Source organism: Rattus norvegicus, chromosome 4 (assembly GCF_021556685.1).
Source record: "Rattus norvegicus strain SHRSP/BbbUtx chromosome 4, alternate assembly SHRSP_T2T, whole genome shotgun sequence".
Classification (NCBI taxonomy): Eukaryota; Metazoa; Chordata; class Mammalia; order Rodentia; family Muridae; genus Rattus; species Rattus norvegicus.
Genome location: NC_141537.1, coordinates 15,433,272 through 15,459,004, shown reverse-complemented (window position 1 = coordinate 15,459,004; position 25,733 = coordinate 15,433,272). Strand labels below are relative to the sequence as shown.

Genomic DNA, 25,733 nt, shown 5'->3' with positions numbered 1-25,733 from the left:
TAATGAATAATTTGTATTCACAGCATTTCTAAGTTCATAAAGTTTACTCCTAACCGGTAGACTCCTACAAGCCTATGCTAATTCTCCCTTGGGAAAAAGAACAAATGTTGTTGCTGAAATAATTTTTCCAAGATAAGAGACTGTGTCCACAGAAGCTCCCTGTTTGACTGACAGGGTCCCGAGTCCCCGTTATCCATGGTGACTACATTCTTACAATGCTCAGAGGCCACCAAGCCCTGTCGCTTTGCCTTCTCATTTCGTTCTCACAGCACCTTCACAATTCTTCAAATACCAGAGTTTTCTTTTTCATCCAAAATTTATGGCTATCACTTCTCAACAGTTTGAAATTTCTTTGATCTTGGTTACACTAAAATGGAAATGGAAAAGAAAAGAAAAACGAAACGTATGTTTCTTCAAAGTACAAATTCCTTTAGCTTTTGTTCTTCCTGAGCCTGAATATGGTTGCCCATTCTCCTGTTGGCAGACCTTTGTGTCCTTGAGTCACCTACGGAGAACTGAAGTATTACTGTAACTGATTTCTTACTGTTTGCTGAGAAGCAGAGAACTCTTTTGGTGTTCTCATAAATAATTCCATTTCTCTATGTCAATGTTAATTGAACTTACCTCATGTTGTCAATCTCTCCTTTTTTCTTTGCAGGTGATGTCATTGTCTATATTAATGAAGTTTGTGTCCTTGGACACACTCATGCAGATGTTGTCAAACTTTTCCAGTCTGTTCCTATTGGTCAGAGCGTCAACCTGGTGTTGTGTCGTGGCTACCCTTTGCCCTTTGATCCTGAAGACCCTGCCAACAGCATGGTGCCACCCCTTGCAATAATGGAGAGGCCACCTCCGGTGATGGTCAATGGAAGACATAACTATGAAACATATTTGGAATACATTTCTCGGACCTCACAGTCGGTCCCAGATATTACAGACCGGCCACCTCATTCTTTGCACTCCATGCCAGCTGATGGCCAACTAGATGGCACATATCCACCACCCGTCCACGATGACAATGTGTCTGTGGCTTCATCTGGAGCCACTCAAGCTGAACTTATGACCTTAACCATTGTGAAAGGTGCCCAGGGATTTGGCTTTACTATTGCCGACAGTCCCACGGGACAGCGGGTGAAACAAATACTTGACATTCAGGGATGCCCCGGGCTGTGTGAAGGAGACCTCATTGTTGAGATCAATCAACAGAATGTACAGAACCTGAGCCATACAGAAGTGGTGGATATACTTAAGGACTGCCCCGTCGGAAGCGAGACTTCTCTAATCATCCATCGAGGAGGTAAGACGAACACAGATGTGAAGTACCACGTGTGGGTAGATGGGAAGAATCCTTTATAATAATATTGTTCGAGTGAAGTTTTCTATAGGCTGGCATAAAATCATGCCTTAAAAAAAAAAGGTAAAAGAGGCAGAGAGACAAATGTGAGTTTAGGATCCAGATCGCTGAATATTCGCGGTGTTCCCTTGACCCTACTTACATTGTACACTACGATGGTACCTTCAGTCTTACTGCCCCCAGCAATATGGAGTTGTAGTGTTAAGAATGAGCTCCAGGGGGTTGGGGATTTAGCTCGGTGGTAGAGCGCTTGCCTAGCAAGCGCAAGGCCCTGGGTTCCGAAGCTCCGAAGGTCCCCAGCTCCGAAAAAAAGAAAAAAAAAAGAAGAAGAAGAAGAATGAGCTCCAGCAATGACCATGTTATGTTTTGTCACAAAAGTCAGTTGTGCAGAACTCAGTCCATGCCTGTTGATTTGAGAAGCCTGCTTTGTAAAGGAAACAGTACTACAAATTGTATGTGGGCTTCCAGGCCAGCAATAGGGAGGCCGGCCAGCTCCTACAATGCAAGTGCTCTGATAATCCTTGTAAGAACCACTGGGAGCTGGATTCCAATAAATAAGTTTGAATAGGAATATTCTACTCTATGGGACACAGGCATCCACCACTGTGGATAACTCTGTCTGCCATAAGCCAGGTGGAAAGTCATGGAAAGGGGTCTGGGCAGCGAGCTCCATGAAGAACATGGGGACACAATTTAAGAGAGTGCTGGAAGCTTCCAGTCTTCACTGCTCTCTTCTGGAGCCTTTGTAAAAAAATGAATGGGGCAAAGCTAAGGGCCCTTCCATACTTCTCTGTTGATGAGAAGAACATAGTGCAGACTGATACCGAGTTTCCCTCCCTACCTGTTAATAGGACATAGGACTTGAAGTCCTTGATTCTTGGCTGTATGATTGTCACAGCAGGGTTTCAATGCCATCTAAACTCATGGTAACATTCGTACTATCTTGAGTGGCTCACTCAGTACTCGTCTGCTGAATCTAAACAGACCCTGAAGCTTCAGCAGAGGACAGCCATACACACACACACACACACACACACACACACACACACACACACACACAAAACCCTATGTGGTTAAACATATGTGATCGCCTATTCAAAGCTCTCAAAACAGCATGGGAAGTCAGTTATTTTTAAATGCAAGTAAAAGAAGTCAGAGCTGAAAGAAAGAACCATTTATGATTTATGTGGCCCTCTCCGGAGCTTTTTTCCCTTCAGGGAAATATTACATTGTTGATTCACCCAATACTATGCATTTGTGAGCAGCACTATAGCAAGCTCCCATTACCGAGGGGAAATTAATAGGATAACAAAATAATCACACAGTTCTCCTTCTTGGGGCATTGTTACAAAGTAGCACATGAAGTTTGGTAATTAACTGTTGACAGCATATTTTGACTTCTTGCATTGCTTGTTTAAGATTAATAGAAATGTTTCTAATTTAAACATGTATATTCCTAATGTTCAATTGAAAAACTGAAATTTTGGACAATAATTCTAATATTAAGGGGTATAGCTGAAAATTACTGTATTGTAGCCATTGTTTGGCTCACAGAAAGAAATGTAAACACATTTTTTTAATGTATATAAAATGGCTTCTTTTAAATTGTGGCTTATCAGGAAAATGCTTTGAAATCCTAGCTATTACCGTAATGTGTGCCTTTCTGGAAACATTCTGTTGCGTGTGCGCATGCGCTCAGCTGAGGCGCCTGGGTCTTCCGCCTCCCCTTCCACAGCCTCTCTGATCACTCACTTAGACGATGAGTCATGAGACTTCTATCTGCTGCTCTGTTTGCGGTGGATAAAGCCTTTGCTTTCTCCCTAGCGCAGCACTGTGGAATCTGGAAGTCCTTGCTAGAAACATGTAGAGGTCCCCAAAATTCTTACAGCGGTCACTCCCCTCTGAAGGTAGCAGGAGCTGGCTCCATGTTTGTGCAGTGCCGTACATGTGGATTATTTGGTTTTTGGCTACTCATATGGCCTCATTCTGATGGGCAAACACCTCCTCATTTCAGGAGCCTGGCTGACTGTCCTCTTTGTTTGTGTCTTTGATTATGAAGCAATGATTGAGGTAGTTGTCTTTTTTTTTCTAGTAACAATTCTGAAAGCACGCAAGGAAAAGAAATTTCTACCCTACCTATAAGTCCACTCTTTCTCGTATAGGAAGTATGCCGACTGGTTGGCACGTATATAAAACATATACTCTAATACAGAGGGAATGACATCATGCCTGCGTATGCCTTACTTTTAAATGTCTTTGTTAGGAGGCTATATTTAACTGGTTAGACATAAATCACGTGGTATAATTTATTTACATAACATTAGTCAATTGCAGGTATATAGTTCATCATGTTCTTCAAACGCGGCGTACTTGCATAATGAGCACCATCCCCTTAGAGTATCCATCACCCCATGCTCCCTCAGTTCTGTCACCGTCTCCTCTCCTACCTTCAGCCGCAAAGGACCGCTAATCTGCTTTTCTACATAGTTTCACCTTTCAATACTATTTTTATGACTAACATATAGTATTACTACATACATCATACAGGACGTGGTGTTTTATTTGGCATAATGCTAGTGAGAATCGCCTAACAGACACACATATATACAAAGTTTGTTTCTCTTGCTGCCCTTTAGCATTCAGTGGACCTCTTATCACCCTATTCACTGGGGGTGGTTATTTGAGTCATTCTCATCTCTGGAAACTTATGAATAATATATTTATGAACTTTTGGATTCAACTGTTGGCTTATGCAGATGTTCTCATTTCAGGGAGCAGATACTCAGAAATGGTTTTGCTGTATTATATTAAAAATACATTTAAGCTGTTGGTAAATTGTCTAACAGGCTTCCAAAATGGCTCACCTTCACAGTCCCTCGGCAACGTCTGAGGGCTCCAGTCTCTGCCCAGTGCTGCTCACATGTGGTTTAATAAATCTTTAGTGCAGCCATTTTATTGAAAGTACACTTACCGATTCCTTTTCACGCTGTTAGTTTACATTCCTGTGATCTTTTCACGTTTTCACGTGTTTATCAGCATTCATAAACTTATTTTCCCAATTCTATATTGACTATTTATTGCTTTTCCTGCCTTATTTTTTTGTACCGAGAGTTGAGCCTGATGCGTGCTACATGACTCTCTGCCACATCTCTGAAACGGCCCTGTTCATCACCCTAAGTGACAAAAGCTCATTGTAGGTACCGAGCTTCTTTAGGACGGAAGATGTCTTCTTGGTGCCTTTTGGAGCAGAAGCACGGGAGGTTTAGATTGGGTGAAGTTGAGTAAACCAGGCTCATTTTAACCTGAGTCATTTGCTGTCACATCTTTGCTTAACCTAAAATCACAAATTTTTTCCTATGTTTTTATTCTATAAATTCTAAAGCCGTAGTGCCTATATTTAACTCCAAACCAACTTCAAGGTAATTCTTATATGGTATTATGGACTTAAATTCATTTTATTCTTTTGCACAAATACAGACAATTGTTCTAGCACTGTTTCCTGGGAAAACCACAAAACCCATTCTTTGTCACTGACTGGACTTGGCCCTGGTGATGAAAATGACCTCACAGAGATGTCTGTTTCCAAAGCCTCTATGCAGCTCCCTTGGTCTGCATGCATATTCTTATGTTAATACAACACTTTCTAGACTACAGTAGCTTTCTGTTAAATCTTGAAATCAGCGTGAGTCCTCTAAATTTTTACAAAATTGTTTGGGCTCTTCCTTCTCCTTTCATTTGCATATAAACAGAGATGATAGAATTGGCCTTTTGAGTATAGAGTTTTAATAAATGCTTAGGATTTCATATGTGCTGCACTGTATCCTGTGTATCCCTCATTCCTCCCTAACTTCTCCCAGACCCACCCCATCTCCCCTCTTCATCCCAACTTCATTCCCCCTCCACTCCTTAATAACCCTCCATATCAAATTAACGTTACCCATACATGCCAGGGTATTTCCACCACTCAAGCATGATTGACCTTAGATGCCTTAAAACCGACTCTCCCTCTCAAGAAGCCATCGGCCATCAGCAGCTCCTCAGTTAGCAATGAAGGCTCACGAGCCCCTAACCCTTTCTTCCGAGAATGTTGACGAGCTTGATTTTGTGGAGATCATGTGTAGGCAAACATAGGTGTTCTGACCTCATGAGAGCAATTGTCCCATCCAGAAGCCACCATTTTACTCAGATCCTCTCCTACCTCTGGTTCTTAAAATCTTTCCATCCCTTCTTTTGAAATGGTCCCTGAGCCTTGAGGCTCAGGAATTGTGATACAGATGTTCCATTTGTGACCTGGTGTTGCTCTGTTAATCCCAAAGATGGGCAGAGAAAGACCACTGATCCAAATTAATTAGTCCTTTAATTAAAGTGAGCCTTTTTATTCATGCACGTGGACTGCCACCTTCAGTGTTCTGGAGGTCAGTCAGCATTGGATGTGAGGAAGATGAAACTTTTATAGCTCAGGTGTTGGGGGTTTCCAGCTAGGGGAAAAGAGGCAGGATTCCTGGGGCAAAGCATCAGCAAGTGGTCAAAACAAGATAATCCCATCCCAGTGCAGGCTTTTAATCCCAGCACTTGGGAGGCAGAGGCAAGCAAATCTCTCAGTTTGATGCCAGCTTGGGTTTACAGAGTGAGTTCCAGGACAGCCAAAGCTATGCAGAGAAAACCCTGTCTCAGAAAAACCAACATAAACACAGCAAGCAGCCATAGCAAGGGAGTCATACTTGGTCGTATAACTTCTGAACCAAAGGTGGGGTTGCAAGATGGTTATAAACAACTTCTGAAACCAAGTCTGATTGCCAGGCAATACAGAACCTTCTGTAGTTAAGGTTTCAAGATGGAAGCAGGCTGGTTCTTCAGCTCCACACACAATGGCTTTGTATGTATTCTGTTCAATAAAAGACCTGCTGAGATCAGGGTACTACAGAACAGCTTTCCAACTTACCGCTGAACTTCTCAACCCCAAATGTGATGTACCTCCTTGCTTGCTCAAATCTCCAGGTTCTCTCAGCAAGGGGTAGAGTCTTCAATGTACAGACCATGGACTTCTTTCGTTGAGGTCCCTACTGTATTTTATTGTTTTAGATTAATTGTATGCCTCCTGTGCATTCCTGGGGAGTAAGAAGAGGGCCTCAGATGCCTTAGAACTAGAGAAACGGACAGTTGTGATCTGCCAAGTGGGTGCTGGGAATCGAACTCGGGTCTTCAAGAGCAACCAGTGCTCTTAAGGACCGTTTTCTTAATGTCATTTTCCAATTATTTATGGCTAATATATGTAAGCACATCTGATCTTAGTCATCCTGTAATATGTTCTATATAATTATATCATCTAGCAAGTTGTTTTTCTTTCCTTTTTTCCACATGTATATGGCCCTGCTATCTTTTTCTTGATTTACACTCTTAATTTCCCTACCTGTGAGAAAACACTCTGATCAACAGCACCTTAGGGGAGGAAATGGTTTGAGCTCACAGTTGTACCTCACATTCCATCACTGAGAGAAGTCAAGGCAGGAACTTAAAGGCATGCCGGTCTCCCATTCCCACACAGCATGACTCTCAACCAAGGAAAGAACTTCACAGCCAAAGAATTATAGAGAAACCTTCTGGAATGACACTTGCCAGCTGGGTGGCAGGCCAGCTTCTACTCACTGCCTAGGGGATGATACTACCCACAGCTGGCCGGGCCTTCCCCCATCAGTTAATTAACAAAGTAACCCCAAAACCCTAGTCATGCAAAATGGCCACCATGATGTACTCAATTCCTCAACTGAGGCCCTCCTGCCAGATGACTGTAGACAACAGACAACGTCAAGTTGTCGGTCACAACTAACTAGCTAAATGTTCAAGTGTGATGCTAAACAGACGTCTTACTGGCCACTGTCCTTTTTTTGTTTCTGTGACCGGTTTTAGGGGAAAGCATTAATCTTGCACTGTTTAGAATGATATTAAGTTGAGGGGTTTTAGATGCCCCTTATCAAGTTAAGAGACGTTTGATGTGATGTCAGCATCCTCATGTGTTCCTTCTGTACCTACTGACACGATTGTATAGTTCTAGGCCTTTGTTCTGTGAATACGGTCAGTTGGTATAATATGTCTTAAGTGTCTATTCCTGCCACTACAACACTTGACCGCGGTATGTTGTTCTTTGAACACTGCTGGTTGCTTGCTTGTGTGTTTGTTGGGGACGGATGGAGCACTGCCCTTTCCTTGCGATCTCCTTTGTCTTTGATGTTAGCCTTATAAAACGTTGGAAAATGTCCCACTCAATCTCTTCTATTCAAAAGAGTTTGTGTTTTCTTTCTTAAGCACTGATAAAACAACTCCCCTGCCCCCCCCGCAAACCCCCGCTTAGGTCTGTTCAAATTTCCTATTTCTTTACAAACTAGTTCTGATTACCTTTCTATCTTTTTCATATTTTACCACTCACGGAAGTATTTGAATTTGTTAGTATAAATTTCGAAACCACCGTTACAGAATAATGTTTAAGAATCACGCTTGGGTAGATTGATTCTGTTTTCCTGGGGTTTCTGTTTGAGTATCTTTTGCTGTGGGCCTTGCCATCTCATTTTTCCAACCTCGTGTTTGATTTGCTTTCCCCTTATATCTTTGTGAGGTATGTCCTCAGACCAGGGGATCTATTTTTCTCTTTATAATAAGAGCATTCCAGCTATAAATTTACTCTGACCATTTCTTAGCTGAGTTCCATAAATTTTGAAATACCACCTTTTCCATTTTCAATCTGTTCAAGACAGTTTCTTTTTTCCTCACAGTTTTTATTAGAACTGTTCTTTCTTTTTTTTCCCCAAACATCCCTGAATGTTTCATTATTGATTTCTCATGATTTTCTTTGAGATGCAATTTTTATATAGTTTCATCTGTCTTTTACACTCTGTTCCCTGGGCTTTGGAAGCATATATTCAAGCCACATGGGTAACAAATAGCTTACTTTCCATTGTTTGAGCGGTTTTGATGTTATTTTGCCCAGCACCCCACTCACGCACACATACACACTCATGCACTCATGTGGGATTTAGTTAGTGTTTGTAGCCAAGGCTGGCCCTAAATGCTCTTTATTCTTTCTTAGCTTCTCAAGTGCTAGGATTATAGATCTGTGCCACCATTCTAAACAACTTCTCTCTTCCTGCTTACATGCTTCTGATTTATTTTTACAGTTGGTAAAATAGATCATTGCTTCCTTAAAGGCACTAACAGTTTAAATTATGGGAAAAAACTGTTTTATTCATGAGTTTAATGGAAAGTCACATTTTACACTATTAAAATACTAGCTCTTCCTTTCAGAGTAGTATTTTTACTACTTTAAGGAAATGTACTCAATTCCTATTTCACTAAAAGTCTTTCTAGGGGCTGGAGAGATGGCTCACTGGTTAAGAGCACTGACTGCTCTTTCAGAGGACCCAGGTTCAATTCCCAACAACCACATGGCCGCTCATAGCTGTTTGTTACTCCAAGATCTGACACCTTCACACAGACATACATGCAGGTAAAATACCAATGACCATAAAACAAAAATAAACAAAACATTTTTTTAGAAATTGTTGAGAGCCAGCTGGCTGGCACAGCAGGCCTGAGGTCACTAGCACCCAACTGTCTCTTTAACCTGGAAAAAAACTACATTTGGTCTAAATAGAGTATGCTTATAATAGACTCCTAAGTTCTATTTGTGTCACTATTACCATATGATAATTATCTTTTTATCAGCTTTTATTATCATACTTGACAAATCTAAAAGTGCTAGTTTGTCCTTCCTATGAAACACTTGAGCAAGCATTAAAGGCACCATGTCTTTGAAGATGCATCTTTAATGTTACCCAGTTCTTTGGGGTTTTTTTTTTTGTTTTGATTTGTTTTGTCGGTTAGCTTTGATTTGGTTTTGTTTGATGAATGAAGTGGTCCCCTTTTACAGCTCCCTCACTCTCTCCCACAATATTTAATCTTCTAGAGTTTCTGTATTTCCTGAGATCTGTTTGTAAAATATACGTTATCCTATAAGAATTTCTATTTTAGGGCTGGAGACATGGCTCAGCCGTTAAAGGCTAGACTCACAACCAAGAATACCTATTTTATTCATATTTCCGAGTATACTTTGATGAAATCAGATAAAGGGCTCTCTATTTTTGCCAAATCTCTGCTTTATCTGAGTACTTCTAGTATTCTTATCTCTTATCAGTACTATTTTTAATTGGGTTTGCTAATTACTTTTCTAATTCAACGATTCAAGAGACTTACCAATTTCTTATTCATTTTCTGGTGTGGGACCTGCTGTGAAACAAAGAATCATTCATTCCACTCTTTGCCCACACTGGCTGGTGTTTGGTGACTGGAGTGAAGCATACTCAAGGTCATTGCTACAGTCAAACTTTACCTGCGTTTTACTATTACACACACCACCGTACAACTGAGCCCATTTAATCCGTGAATGTCTCATAAAATAAAGTTAATTAGGTTTGTAAAGTTTTCTTTCTGTTCCCAGTAAGTGTCCCCAGGGGTTCTCCTGTTTAGGCTAGCAGTCCAGTAATGAACAGTTATAAGGTAAAGAATGGTTTCTCTCTTCTACAGAAATAATTCACAGTGTTCGAGAGACATCATACACTGAACAGAGCTCTGAAGAAAAGTCATAAAAACATACATATAGAGAATTATATGTACGTGGAATATTCTTCCTTCTAAATTTTAAAACAAGGGGCAGGGCCCATGAGTCTCATACACAGTTAATAAGCTACTGGCATTTATATTGGTATCTATATGCCTTTTCCAAAGGTTTTCCTGGGAGCTACCGTACCCCATCCTTCCTTCTCAGCCCTGCCATCTAATCCTCCACCCCACTTAAGACTTTCTGATTCATTATTCCCAATCTCTCCATATACCACTTCTGAGAAGAAAAAATATACAAGTTTGTCCCTCTGGGTTTGGGTTTACCTCAAACAAAATGATTACTTCCAGTTCCGCCCCTTTACCTGAAATTTTTCTTAACAACTAAATAATATTCCGCTGTACAAATGTACAACATTTTCATTATCCATTGACCAGTTAGCAGACACCTCTGCTATCTCCTTATCCTGACTGTTGTGAACAGAGTAACAATGAACAGTGAGCAAACCAGTAGTAGGATACAGAGTGCTACACATGAATGCCAGGTGGTCATACATTTGGGTCAGATCTTAGCTCTATTTTTAACTTTTTGAGAATTCTGTACATTAATTCCATGGTAACCTCATCCATTTACACTTATTTTGTTGAAATTAACAATTCTGCCTGGGATAAGAAATCTCAAAGTATTTTTAACTTAACATTTCCCTGGTGGCTAAGGATATTGACCTGTTCTCTTAGTTTTTAGTATTTTCTCAGCCATTTGAATTTCTTATTTTGAGAAATCTTTGTTGAGTTCTGTAGCTCAGTTTCTGAGTTGTTTGTTTTCTTGATACTTAAGGTCTTTTGAGTTTTACATAATCTAGACTCTAACCTCTCTTAGATTATACCTGGGAAAGTTTTCTTTCCCCATTCTATATGCTACCTCTTCATTTGAATGAGTGTCCTTTGCTGTACAGTAGCTTTTAAGGCCCCACTTGTGAATTTTGGGTGTTTAGATCTGTATGCTCAGGGTCCTGTCCAGAAAGTTCATTCTTGAACCAATGAGTTCAAGTCTACTTCCTACTCTCTTCCTATCTTTTAGAGTTGTCTTGCTGTGAAGAGACACCACGACCAAGGCAACTCTTATAAAGACAAACATTTATTCAAGGCTGGCTTACAGTTTCAGAGTTTCAGTCTATTATCTTCATGGCGGGAAGCATAGCAGCATCCAGAAATATATGGCTTTGAAGGAGCTGAGAATTCTACATCTTGATCAGAAGGCAGCCAGGAGACTCTTCCACACTGAGTGGAGCTTGAGCAGAGGAGCCTCAAAACCCACAACCACCGTGACACACTTCCTCCAGCAAGGCCACACCTCCTAATAGTGCCACTCCCTGGGGCAAGCGTATTCAAGCCACCACACTCCTATGACAGATTTAGGATATTGAGTCTTACGTCGAATTCCTTAACTATTTAGAGTTGAGTTTTGTGCAGAGTGAAAGATATGGATCTAGTTTTATTCTTCTACACAAAGCTATCCACTTCAACCAGCAACATTTGTTGAAAATGCTATGTTCTCCACTGTATTTCTGCTGTCCTCTTTGTCAAAATGAAGGCAGAAGATAGAAGTCTGGTCCTATCTGTGCCTCCTCACTTCTATTCCATTGATTAATGTGTCCATTTTTATGCCAATACCATACTGTTTTTATTACTATAAATTGCAGTATAACTTGAAATTCAAGAAGGTGATACTTCTAGACATTATTTTATTTCAGGAGCATCCTTGGTTATCTTGGGTTATCTTGGGTTTTCATTTGAATTTTAACATTATTTTTTCAATTTCTGTAAAATTGTTGGTTATCGGAAGATAAAAGTTTTAGAACACAGAAGTGTGTTGGACTTTTGATGGGAACTGCATTTTATCTGTAAATTAATATTTCCCCATGTTAATTCTGCCAATCTTGAATGTAGAAGGTCTTTCCATCCTGTGGCATCTTCCTCCATTTCTTTCTTTAGTGTCATAAGTCGTCACTGTGCCAGTCTTTCATTGTGTTGATTAGATTTACTCTGAGATGGGTGTGTGTGTGTGTGTGTGTGTGTGTGTGTGTGTGTTCTGATTGAGACATGTATTAGTGAGGGTTCTCTAGAGTAACAGGACTTACAGGATGAATGTCTATATGTAGAGAAATAGGATATATTAGAATAACTAATAGCCTGCAGTCCAGCTAATGTAACAAAAGCTGTCTGGGAACAGTTCGAGAATCCAGTATTTGCTCAGTTCACATGGCTGAACTATTCTGGTCTCTTGGAACAAACTATAATACGTGTGTCTTTATATACTATGATTTTACCTACACATGGGGGTGGAGGAATTATACTTCTCCCCTTGCGGTTATCCTGGACTACCTTTATTTTTGTCCCCTACGCCTTTGTGAAGTCAAGTTCTTACCACTAAAAAAAATGAACAACCCTATGTTAGTGTCTAAGTAAGAAACTGTTGTGTGGTCAGACGCTCTGATTCTGTCCTTGCTTCCCTCAGGCCCTATTGGGGGATAGAATCAGTGCTGTCAGGAGAGTCTTGGAAACAAGTTACTTTGTAGTCAAGCCTTCATCATGAGGTTTAATTACTATAAAATCTGCAATTTTTATTCAATCACAAAAGTGCCCTGCTGTACTCTCTCCTCCTAGGAGTTAAAGTAGTGGAGTTAATAATTCTTATATTCAAAAGTATATTTTTGGCCATTTCTCTATATAACTATGGAAAATGGGCATTAGGAGTATTTGCAGACAGCAATTCCAACATTCAAAAAAATACCCTATAACAGTAATTACCAATTTAGTTCCACCACTTTACTCCGTTGGGTAGTTCGAGGCCATTTTAATGAAGAAACTACAAGTGAAGATTTATATTCATCAAGGTAAGTGTGATTGCTCTAGAGGAGCCATACAGAAAGGCCAAAGCACAATGACTGCCTTTTGAGAAGACCTAATTTGAGACAGGTAATTTCCCTAAAGAGTGGCACATTTACCTTATTGACCATGTGCCCCTTGGGGCTTCGTGTGCATACTTAGACAATTATCTTATTGCACTGGGAAGAGAAAACCACAAAACAAAGTCAGGAAGATGCACTGCACACATGAGTTAAGCAGTGCAGCTGAGTGCACAAAACTGGACAGCACTGTTTTGTTGGTTGTCTTTTGCCTAGACGTTTATAGCAACCTTAGCAGAACTCAGCTCCTGTTTATCTACAATGCCATTGCCTAATTTGTCTTTCTTCTTCCTCCTTGTTCATTTCACATATATGCCTGGTTTTATTCCAAGGATAAGGACAGTGAAGACTTTATATGGAGTTTACCTCTAATGTTAATAGCATAAACATCCTGCACGTTAACACTCCAGACATGCCGCTTATGTGTCTGTAAGCCTTTCTCATATGATATCCTCAGGAAAGTTAGACAGGCTTGCTGGGTCTGATAATGAGCAGTCAGTTAACTGGACTCAGAATTCCCAAGGTTCCAGTGTAACCCCTGCTACTGATTCCCATGGAAAATAGGGGCATGTCACTCATGTTCTGAGCACGGAAGGCAGACAACGTGTCATCTAAAACCTGGAGGTTCCTAATAGCTTAATGGCTTAATGATGCAACACCAAAATTTGGAAAAACAAGAACAAATCAAATGCAAACCAAGTCAACATCAAAAAATTATAAAAATAAGAGCAGAATGTAATAGAATAAAAAGAATAGAAAAAATAATATAAAGAACCAATGAATCTGAATTATAAACTTGTTTAGTTTTAATTGTGTAGTCATTTCTTGTGGGTCTCTGGAGAAAAAAAAGTTTCAAAAATTAGCTTATCACCTATGTATTAGTGATAAGCCTGTGTCCCAACCTCTTCCAGCCTCAAAACTAATTTCTGTGGACTATGAGTCCAGATCACTCACCTGATGATGGCAGTAGCAGAATTGGCAATTTAAAAGGAAAACGCTGGAGAGAACAAAAGAAGGAGGCAAATGAAGATTTACTCAATTCTGAAACTGCAGATCAATGAAGAAATTCACTCATATTAAATATGCTTAATCAGTTCATGTAAAGTGGGGACGTTTGAGACAGTCTCACTATGTAGCACTGACAGCTTGAAACTCATCAAGATCCACCTGCCTCTGCCTCTCTGCCTCTCTGCCTCTCTGCCTCTCTGCCTCTCTGCCTCTCTGCCTCTCTGCCTCTCTGCCTCTCTGCCTCTCTGCCTCTCTCTGCCTCTGCCTCTGCCTCTGCCTCTGCCTCTGCCTCTGCCTCTGCCTCTCCCCCCTGAGTGCTGGAATTAAAGGTAGATATCACATGCTGGATCAGTGTAAGTAGTTTTTAGGAGTAGATAAGATTTGCAGTACCTTTTAATGAAGGCTTTACAAAAGTACTATAAAGCCAAATCTAAAAATAACTAATATGTAATTCATTTTCCAAGTAGGTCTGAAATTCTTCTGGTTCGGTAAGTCTTAAGACTTTTAAATCACAAAGATTACATACTTCTCTCCAGGCAAGTTTTAGCTCAGAAATGATACTGGCCATGCCAGAAGTGCATGGTCATGGCTTATTTGAGTAGAAATGTAAGTGGACTGTGTGCAGTTGGAGTGACACTCAAGGGAGTTGCAGATAGTATCCTCCAGAATTGTGCTATGGATAATTTGAATCCTAGTTCTTACATGTAAGAGGCTTGATTGTTAACTAAATAAATGAACCCACCTATTGCATTATCTTGCTATAAAACACTATTAAGTCATGTTCATTTTACACATTACAGAATACGAAACCATGGACTTTTAATGAATATAAATCCCAGCAAAAATTGCAGATGAAAATAATTGCAGTTATTATACTACATTAGCAAAAGTTATACTAATTGCCCTAAGATTTAAAGAAAATATATTATATTTTATCACTTCTCCTATTAACATTGTTTCACAATGTTGATGCATTTGTAGAGAATTTTGTAGTGCATTAGACAAATCAGTTTTACATTTCCAGAAAAGTGCGTTTTAATGAGCGTTATAATGCATTTTAGTTTAAAAAAAAAAAAACAGTTCTACACGACTGTATCTTCTAATGTATCTTCTGATGCCAGACTTAGCAAAGTTGTTCCGAAGTAACATTTACACTTAAAATTTCAAATAAAACTCACTGAGAAAAGTATAAATGAATTGATTTCAGTTAAATGTTATAAATTTTGATAGCTATACAGTTTTTTCATATGTTGAAAAATATCCAAAATACATGTACCAACAAGTTAAAGTTATTTGAATGCCCACTAAATCCCGCGTGCTGCTCGGCATGTAGACCCACACTCCTGCACAAGGAAAACTAAATACAAGGAGTATACGCTTGACCAGGCGTACACGTGAAGAAGATCAACATTTAGGAAGGTAGTCTGGTTTGTCACCACCCGAGGACTGTTCCCTCTCTTCCTTACACTTTAGAAACTGACCCATCCTCTCTGCTTCTACTCTGCCCTAATGTCACGTTGACCTAGAAGTTCCCCCACTGCTCAGGATCCATCAGCATCCTGCTTGCTATAAGCACTAGTAACACCATTTTACTTTGGATGTCTTGCCTGTAGCCTACAGGTTGGTCTAATCTCTCCCATTCTCTAAGAACCGTTGCTTGAATCTATTCTGCGTTGCCTGCTAAATGATAGATGTCTCTTTTTGTTCAATCTCAACGTTCCTGAAAGATCCTGAAAGATCCACGTGTGTGCCTATGTCTCCCACCTTATCCCATGAGCCACCTGACAGCTATTCTTGGAGACACAGGTTTCACTTAACATCTGTGGTGTCTTAGCAGCTCCCCACCTTCTGCTGCTTCCTTTCTGCACTCATCCCATTGCTGAAGCATTCTCCTCTGACATCAACAGTGGCTTGCTACTCACCAGTGACCCCTATGTCTTCTCCATTGCACCCCTTAACTTCTTGTACACTGAGTTTGTGCAGAAGACCTACTGTTCTGTGCTGCTCTGCAGACTCAGGCAATGAATCCTTTTCTCTGTTAACTCTTCAAGGCTAACCAATCACAGCCTTCATTATTTGTTCCTCTTGTGCCACCATGACTAGGGCCAAGGTGAGATCTTATCTATTCCTATGGTTTTGTTTTCTCTCCCAGTAAACCTCTGTGCTCCTCCATACCCTCTACAGGACAAAGACCAGACTCTGTCTCTCATCCAGATCTGCCTTTGCCTTGTCCATACCTGTCTCTTTTCCTATACTTATCACTGTTCCTTCTGCATTCTGTTAATGGTCAGTACTCATTTAGACAACGTTGCAGGAACCCTTGAAGTGCTATCATACAAGAGTGAGCGAAATAGCTTAGAAATCCATACCTCCGTGGAACTTAAGCCCTCTCCACAAAGAAATAATGCTTGATACCTCTGCGTCGTTGCAGATGGCTTCTTCCTTCTTGAAACATGTCCCCTTCTGTGTTTTATGGGAAAGTCCTATGTTCATTTGTGAATTTAGGTCAGGTGTTGTTATTTCTTCCCAGATGCTCCCCCAGCATCCCACACATTTCCCATAGAGCCCTATAAATACTCTGCACGAGTCTTCCGTTAAACTTTACTAAGTGATATCATTGGTAAAGACATCATCGCCTTTCAGAATTTGTTGGTTTCCATCAAAGGCATTGGACCCTAAGCATACGCACCACATGGCGAGCTATCTCTGGTGGGTAAGTGCTTGCCCAGTCACTGGTATGCTTGAAAGGACAATGCATTGCTCCAAACAGCCTTGCTGACCTACCTTATAGAACATGAGTTTAGTATCGTTTTTGTGATATAACTATGCTGTTGGCCTAATTATAATACTGTCCTAAAATCGAATACAAGTCCATTAGCGTATTCTTTACTCTCAACATTTCCCCCTAACTCCTCACCCTAGCACATTATGGACAATATTATATTTCATCTACAACTGTACCTATTAGTATTTCATGAATACTTCTTATTTTGCTGCGGTTGGGAAAGACTATCAAATCCCTGTGCTTCCTTAAAGTTTTCATCATTTTCCCATCTCTTCATTCCACGTAGACTTTTTTTCCTTATGAACTGCCTTCCAACAATGTCCCCGAGGAATGAACTGTAACTGTAGGTGTAACTTTAGAATCGGGGGTGGGGGGGTTTGAGAACTCTATTTTAAAATAAAACTCACGCACACAAAGTCTATGGGATGAGAACACAACCCAGTGTTAAAGCGCTTATCTAGCAGCAGAAGGACCTACATCCAGTCCTCAGTATCGAAAACAAGAAGAAAAATCCTATCAATTCCGTCATTTCTAAACCCCAGTTAGTCAATCCAGTCTAATTACTAACTCTTCTCATCTTAAAGACACGTTGAAGAATTGCTTGGAGCCCAGAAAGGGAAGAGAGAGCTGATGGAATCTTCCAGAACAAAGAATGAGGAAGTATACCATAAGTTAGCACACTTGAGGGGTTATGCAGAGCAACTGTCAATCCCATACATTGGGAAATGTCACACTCTCTCTCCAATGCCCTACAGCATTATGTAGTAAAACAAAACAGGAAGAATCTATTCATTATAGTTTATGTTCAACACTGCAGGACTTAATTTCTTTATTTTTATTATTCAGACACTTTTCTTCCATCAGTTATCATAATGACATGATTCTTACAGCATTGAATACCCAGGAACCAGAAACGCTAAAAATATTCTGTTTGAGGAGACAAGTTCACATCCAAAAGGATCCTGTCTAAAATTCTAGGAGGTAGCAGCTACTGTAAGGAGTGTTCTGGATCTTTCCCACAACCGGAAGCTCTTGTTGCCTCCTTCTTCCTCTGCTGCTGGCAAAGCTGGCTGAGCCTTCCCGGTTAACCCGGCAGTAACAGTGAGCCTCTCACGGTAGCCTACCGTGCCCTAGTCTATCCACCGTGCCTGTTGACTGGGAAGTCAGTCACTTTGCGTCCTACCTCAATCTGCAGAGTCATCTCCAGACTCTAAATTCTTCCTGTGTGATTCATATTTAAATTAGACTTGAGTATTCCAACATACAGTTCCTATCGTGGAGTGACTCAGTGACTGACTCAGTGATGGAATCTTACGAAGAACGGAAGGTCTCCGCATATCTCTAGCAACAGAGAGCTCCCCTAAGCCTTATAAAAACAAATGTCTCTGAACTGCACGGACGCTGAGGAGAAGCTATTGAGGACCCTTTCGAGGTTGGTGTCCTGAAAAGCTGCCTAGCCGAGAAGGCTCAGAAGCAAGAGACTTCTCTGACAGCTGGCGAGATGGAAGGAAAGCCACACGCTCCGCGTCTGCTCAGCAGCCAAAGACGCCCAATCTGAGCTGTCACCAGGGGAAGAGAACAGGGTGCTCCCAGTTGGTGCTTTTTTTTTTAATTAGACAAATTAATTGCACAAGCTGCCCACGTCAGTCCCCATGAGAGGATTTTTATAGTCTATCTTAAAAACCTAGAACTTAAATGCACTCCTTCAGAAGCTTGAGTAATTACTGATTATAAACAAATATCAGAAAACTACAAACATTGGTTTATATACATAATGTGAAAGTTGCTTATGAGCGCAATTATGTATTTGCTAAAAGCTAAAAGCAAGCAATGGTTTTCCTTTCTTTGGGGGGAGATTATAATATAATTACCTCATTTCCCCCTTCTCATATCTCCCTTCAAACCCTCTCATGCACCCCTCCTTGCTCTCTTAAATTCATGGCCTGTTTTTCCATCTAGTGTTATTACATGCATATACGTATGTGCATCTACATTTGTGAATATACATTCCTGGTCTATAGGATGTTACTCGTACATGTGTTTTCAGCGCTGACTATTGGCGGTTCAGCCACTAAAGGCTGAGCTCATAACCAAACATGAAGAAATGTTCTCTTAATGTATGTCTCCCTCTTGTAAAATGCTAAAACCATTTGCTTTCCAACAGAAAGCCATGTCCCTAAAGGAAGTGGCCAGAAATAGTGCTTGTCATTCCTGCCCTTTGAAAGCAGCCTGTGTCAGAAAAAGAGCTGCTCTGCACACCTAATTAGACTTGAAATGGCTGCTGCTACATCATGAGAGCAGCGACGTACTCTACTTCCCAAGCGTGTGAGTGTGATGTGGACCGTGCTCCCCTGCTCAGGGGGGACTCATCTGCCATAGCTCATCAGCTGATGAGATGAGCGTAGCACTTGTTCTAATTAGTTCCAGAGCCTTTCCCCTGAGCCACACTCGAAGATGCTCTTTAACTTGCAAAATTAATAAGGACCCACCCCCAAAAAATAATAAAAGAAATCCAAGAAAGAATAGGTTCATTTAAATATATGCTAATGACTGTTAATCTAGGCACATTAAATACAAGCATGTTCAAATGATGGACTTCCAATGCCTTCTCACTAGCCTTGAGGGGATTGCTTGGCCGAGAATGGTTGGGTGTCCTTAAAGTCCATGTCTGCAGCCTCATCTTCTACCTGACACTGTCTTCCACTTCTGCCAGCCTCTCGGTGCTCTGTCTACTCAGGTCACAATGGCCAAGGCCTATGCTCCCCTCAGAGCCTCTTCTGTCACTGTCTTCCTTATTGGTCACCTGGTTTACGGCTTGCCAAACAAGCACTATTTTTTAAGGTAACAAAATCCCATCCTTCCTGGGCATAGTGGTCCAGAGTTACTCAAGGCGAGCTTGGTGAGCTGCAGGATCATGTGTGTCTCCTAACTTACACGATGCTAAAAGGGAGCCGTGGCTTTTGTGGGATGAAATGTAATATATTTGTCCAGAGTCAACTCAGAACTTAGTGCCTAGTTCCTTCTTCAGAAAAAAAAGCAAAACAGAACAAAACTGCCAGAACCTGGCTTTCTTCCACGTAAATGATGAAGGAGGGTTGCCTGGTGTAGCTCTTAGGAGCACAGCCCTGAGGTCACATCTTTGGACCTCACTGAACCTGTGGGAAGATGAACACATTCCCTTGTATCTATAAAACTCTTGATTCCTGAGCTGTAAAATGTAGCTTCTTCACATGCTTCGTTTGAGAATTAAACAAGAGAACCCTCCACAGAGCCTGCAGCACAGCACACAAGGTGAGATTCTATAATCTTGATGAGGGTCAAAGGTTAGAACAGAGCCCCCAGTTCAAGAGGGATTTTCAATATACTACTCTCTCCCTTTCTCCACTCCTTTTTCAGCTTTGGTAATAACTCACACAATGCAGGTGACTGTGGCTATAGACTGGGAACAACCAGACCTTTCTATACAGCTCAGTCCTACTCTAGTCTCAACTGATTTGTGTTAGCCAAAAGACCTGTGTGGGCACAGGATTCCAGACGGTCCTTCTCCTTCCTAAAGATGCTGAATCATCATCCACTGTGTCAGATGAATGAGACTGTTCAGGAAATGGGTAGCATCTGCCATGAGCTCATAACAAAGGTGATCTCGTCTGGATTTCCTGTGGGCAACAGTGGTTCAGCTGTCAAGGTGGCTATTTGGAACAGAAATATAAAGATTATTTCCAGTCTACAGTTTAGTCTCATACACATTAAATCGCTTAATGTGTGTGTTTCCTCTCGATAAAAATGTCTTATTTTTACATATTTAGATAAATACTTGTCCCATGCACGATATTCTGAATAACAGGTACTTTAAATGGGAACACACAGAAACCCTTGGTTTCACCTTTGCTGCATCTAGAAAGAGCACAGAGTCTTAGCTGTGGTATGCATGGAGACTACGGGACAAACTTTGGTATCATTCGTCAGATGCTGGGGCTTTTTTTTTTCAAAAAATCAAAGTCTCTCACTGGCCTGGAATTTGCCTCGTAGCTGCTTCTGCTGTCTGGCCAACTGGGACTACCGTACCTAACTGATTTCTGTAGGTTCTGGTAATGGAACACAAGTCAAGTCTCCATGCTTGCAAGACACGCCCTTTATCAAGCAAGCTGTCTACCCCCTGCCCCTCAACCTTAAGTGATCCTCATGCAGGAAGCCTAAGGACCAAAACATGGCTCCAGTGATCAAGGTCATAAGTCAACAAACCACGGCACAACAGTTCAGTCTATCATCTGCTTTTCATATGGCTCCTAGGCTGGATGGCTTTGACATTTTTTAATGTTTTAAAATATTAAAAGGAGGATACTCTTTTGTGATATGTAAATATATATATCAAATTAGTCCCACTAATTGGTTTTGGGTTTTCCTGTGCGCTGTCTGTTACCTCCCACGCTGAAGCAGGCAGTTCCAACAGAGGCTATCTAGGCTGAAAAGCCTAAAGCATCTCCTAGCCGTCCCCTCATAGAAAAATATTGCCAGGCTCTTATCTAGGTATTTATAGTGGCAAATGATTCTTCTCACCAAAGGCTTCTAGAAATAACTTTACACCATGTTGGTGTATCAGGGCGGGAAGCTAAGGAGATGACTCTGCAGGAGACCCAAGTTCAGATCCCCTGCTTTCTGGTCTAGCCAGTCGGTGAGCTGCAGGTTCAATGAGACTGTGTCTCAAACCTCTAAAGTGGGAAGCAACTAATGAAGACACATGACGTTGAATTCTAATCTCTATGTGAACCAACAACATACATGTGTACACAAGCATCCCTGTGTACACACATGTGCACCGACAGGAGATGACATTTTACAGCACATCTTTAGCCTACCTGTCCTAGGTGACAGGAGAGACAGGCCTGACAAATGCCAGGTGAGAGAGATGGATCAACTGGGCTTCCCCCACACCAGGAAAAGGAAACGTTTTCATTTCATACATGCCTTAAGAACATGGTGGAGTTGCTGCAGATAATATATCCAGGAAACACTTCCAGAGGAAGGGGAAACACTTAGAAATCCTGTCACATGAATGAGAATGAAAACAGTTCAGGGAAAGAATGTCTAAAAGTGGAATGGACTGTGTGACCCTAACATCTGTCATCCATGCACCCAGAAGGAGGAAGATGGAGAGAGCAAGGAGAGCCCTGGCTAGAAAGTGGGCCCCCGTGTCGACTGGAAGTGCTGTTAAAGATGGGCACAAGTTTCAGGTCAAAGGCATGAAAAGGGGGTGTGCTGCCTGTGTTGAAGGACTTCTAGAGCCCCAAAGCTCTGAGACCTTAGGGGTGAGAAATCCTTGGGGCAGTTCAAGCTCCCTGCAGCACAGAAGCCAGCTGGAAGGCCACATTGAGAGGTAATCAAAGGCGATGTGGGGTCACTGGAACATTGCCAGCTGCTGTTGGACCTGGACTGTCCAGCATGGGAGTCCAGACACGCTCTGACAGACTAGATCCGTCTTCCATATATGCCGAGCTGCGAAGAGAAGGATTCCAATGAAAGTGGGGAGTCAGACCCAGACAAAGGAGAACAGATCTACGAAGTCTATTTCTATTTTTAAATGAATATGCAGGGAGTTTTATACCAATCGTACGAGAAAACAATACAAACCCCAGAATTTTCTAGATGGGTGGAGGCTACAAATACACATGCCTGAAACGTCCTTAAAAGTAGTAAGTTGGGGTTTGTCACGCGCCTAATGTCCCGCCAGTAAGAACGACGCGCGGCAACAGGATTCTTCTGCGAGCATGCCTTTACTGTGTTACAGCTCTTCTTAGTGTTACAGCTCTTCTCAGTGTTACAGCTCTCTTAGTGTTACAGCTCTCTTGAACAGGGACCCCGAGCAGCAAAATCGCTCGACTTATATAGACAACTGTATGCTAATTATCTCTCAGGGATTGGTGGGGCATGGATCACCCCACTACTTGTCCTCCAGGGATTGACAGAGAATGAATCACCTCATTAACATATTAACGGTCAACTGACACCTGGTGCATAAACCGCACATGTGCAGTACCGCTGTTCACCGCTAGAGGGAGCCCTAGCAAGGGGACAAGCCTGCACATGCGCAGTAAGTCGTTCATATCCAGACAAGGCTGGATGTCGGCGCCATCTTGTTTCGCCGCGCCACTCTCTTCATCTCCCCCTTTTTTGTTTAATAAAATGACTGGTCTAGATCTGGGTGTCACGTCAATCTTGTCATTGCTCCTGTCTTAGGTCGTTCTCATCCAAACTCGGCCTTACCCATCATAGAGTTACCCTATCGCCACCGGGCCCCGTGTCTTAGGTTGGTCCGAGTTCGAGGAAAGTTGCCCGTCCCTGGATACAATGACTCCACATGACTGACAAAAATGATCTAGGGCGAACTCTTGATCTTTCAAAGAGGCCAGCCATATGTTGGGAGAAGTACCCTTTTTAATGGTGGTCATAGCCTGGTAAACAACCACTTTGTGTCTGGCATGTTCTCTTTTTAAATGGCCAATAAGCCAGAGACCTACTCCGCATCCCAGGAGGACAATAGCTCCCCGGGACAAACATGCCCGCCCACTCCTTAAAAAGGGAGAAAGCATTGGTAACCCATGAGGTAAAGTCTTCAACTGTGATGGGGTCCAACCTAGTGCTGTTGAGGACAGCAATCTGCATCAGCAATTGTCTTGATAGTTGCTCTGCTTTCATGGACCAGTTTCCTTTCAGATAATTCGAGATTTCTTTGCTCTGTTGAAAATTCTGAGAAAAGTTAGCTCGCAAAGGAATAATGCATAAACCTCTAAGGGAGGAAACACAAGACAGCTGTGTCATATGATACAGTGCTTCAATTTGTTCTTGAACTAAATCTATCCTTTGATTGGCTAATAGAAGGCCAGATGCCAAATGGGTATTAAATTCTTTTTGTATCTCTAGTGCCATTGCAATTCTTTCTACAATCTGATTGACAGTCTCCGCCGTCTGTATTTGATTGGTCATAGTAATTGTAGCTGTGGTAGGTGCAGCAGCAGACAGCACAATGGCTGAAATTATGGCTGCCATAATTCCAAAATCTCTTTTGGCTCTCAGCAAATTAAGAATAGGAAAGCTATCTGGGTTTGCCTCCACTGGGATTGGCACAAAGGAGGGAATCTTAACCATCACTGCGGTGTCATTGGTGCCATCCCAGCATTCAGCTAAATAGCAGACTACATCAGAGCTATTACAATTTAAAGCACCACTGCTTACATTAGTGCTTATCAGAAAAAAGGTGATCTAGCACATACTGAAGTACTAGTGGCAGTATTATTTACCAAGAGGTTATTATATTGAATATTGATCAACCTGGTATCATTTTTTCTGGTAGCTGAAACATTATACAGCACGAAGTTCTCTCCCATCAACCTAGCAAAGGGGGTCAGGGATGTATATGCCCCTTGCTCATTGGACAGCACCCATTGAAACCAAGGCCAGAGATTATGCTTGCCAGTCTTATTCTCAAAACAGTAGAATTGCTATAAACTGGCATGGGTACTGGCCAGGATCTGGCAATAGCCCACAGAGTGAGCGAATTAACCTGGATTACCATTCCCAGTAGTAATAGTAGGGTTCGTAGTCTCATCTTCAGGAAGAGCAGAAGACAGTCTTCGAGTCAAATGCTCGGGTACCCAAATTGGATTTTCTTGATTCTGCGGAAAAACACAAATAGCTCCCCTAGATCTCAAAATCACGGGATCTGGGCCACGCCATTCATCAGTTAAGACATCTTTCCACTTTACTTCTGTATTAGTTATAGGTGTAGTAGTAGCATGGCGATCCGCAGCAGAGCGGCCATGCGCATCCAAAATTAAGAAATTTAGAGTAAATAGAGCTAAAGAAAGTTGTTCTTTTGGTGTTCAGCTGTTGGCAATTCCCTCTTTTTGTGTTTGTATAAGCTCTTTTAAGGTACTATGTACCCTTTCCACAATTCCTTGACCTTGGGGATTGTATGGCAATCCTGTAGTATGTTTGACCTGGATTGTCTGGCAAAATGCCTGAAAGGACTTTGCAGTGTAGGCAGGCCTGTTGTCTGTCTTGAGACTATCAGGCTTTCCCCAGGCTGCCCATGCCTCTAAGCAATGGCTAATGGCATTATGAGCCTTTTCACCAGTCATCAGAGTAGCGTGTATAATACCGGAACAGGTATCAACAGAAACATGAGCATATTTTAAATTTTACCAGTTTTATGTCAACTTTCTGTTATCAATGTTACATTTTTTTAAACCATATCCAATAACTTAAAAGCCAATAGTCCATAACCAAGGCATGTAGAGAATATTTATACATTTAAAACCAATCAGAAAACAAAATTGAAGTGGCTACACATATCTTAGCTACAGGTGCAAGGCTCCAAGGGCCAATTGAAACTGCTTTTTTAAGAGAAGCACCTTGTCACTTGCTAAATCTCCTTGAGACCAGGAATCCAAGTAGGCACACTCAAGTTTATCTTTTTGTTTGATTCTCCTGAATAAATTTTCAGGCGGTCTACCTCTATCAAATCTGATCAGTATGACTCTGTGAGGTTTCCAGAGCCTAATCACATACCTAGCAATAGCCTCAACTTGAGCCACAACAAAAGCTGCACTGACCCCATTTTTTATCTCTGCCTTCTCTCTGTTCCTTTTATCTCCTTTTCTTTTCTTTTTTTCTTTCGAGACCTTTTCTCCCTCTGACATACTTTCTTGTTGCTCTGCAAGGACCCTCTGACCTGTCCTAACGGCTCTAAGGGCTTCCTCACATCATTTATCCTCTAAGCAGGCAGGGACCATTCGCCAAAGAGGTTTTGGTCCGGGCTTAAGCTTGCTGTCAGTGGCTTCTCTATCCCACACAAAGAAAAAAAGAAACAAAATTACCAGCCTTGCCCACATAGGATCCATAACTTTTGGTTTCTTCACAGTGGCTCTCCACCTAGGCCCATATCTTTCTTCCTCATATATGGCTGCCTCTTCCTCTAATTCCTCCTCCTCCAACTCTGACAACTCTTGCTCAG

General features: G+C 41.5%; 1 protein-coding gene across 15 annotated transcripts in view; it reads left to right on the top strand.

Annotated features, from left to right (window-relative positions):
* The window catches only part of Magi2 (membrane associated guanylate kinase, WW and PDZ domain containing 2), a 1,487,762-nt gene that overhangs the window by 1,259,149 nt on the left and 202,880 nt on the right, over window positions 1–25,733 (top strand). For all 15 annotated transcript variants that reach the window (NM_053621.2, XM_087655501.1, XM_087655502.1 and 12 more), the window contains 1 exon segment: window positions 659–1,297. In NM_053621.2, coding sequence (NP_446073.2) covers window positions 659–1,297 — 639 coding nt within the window.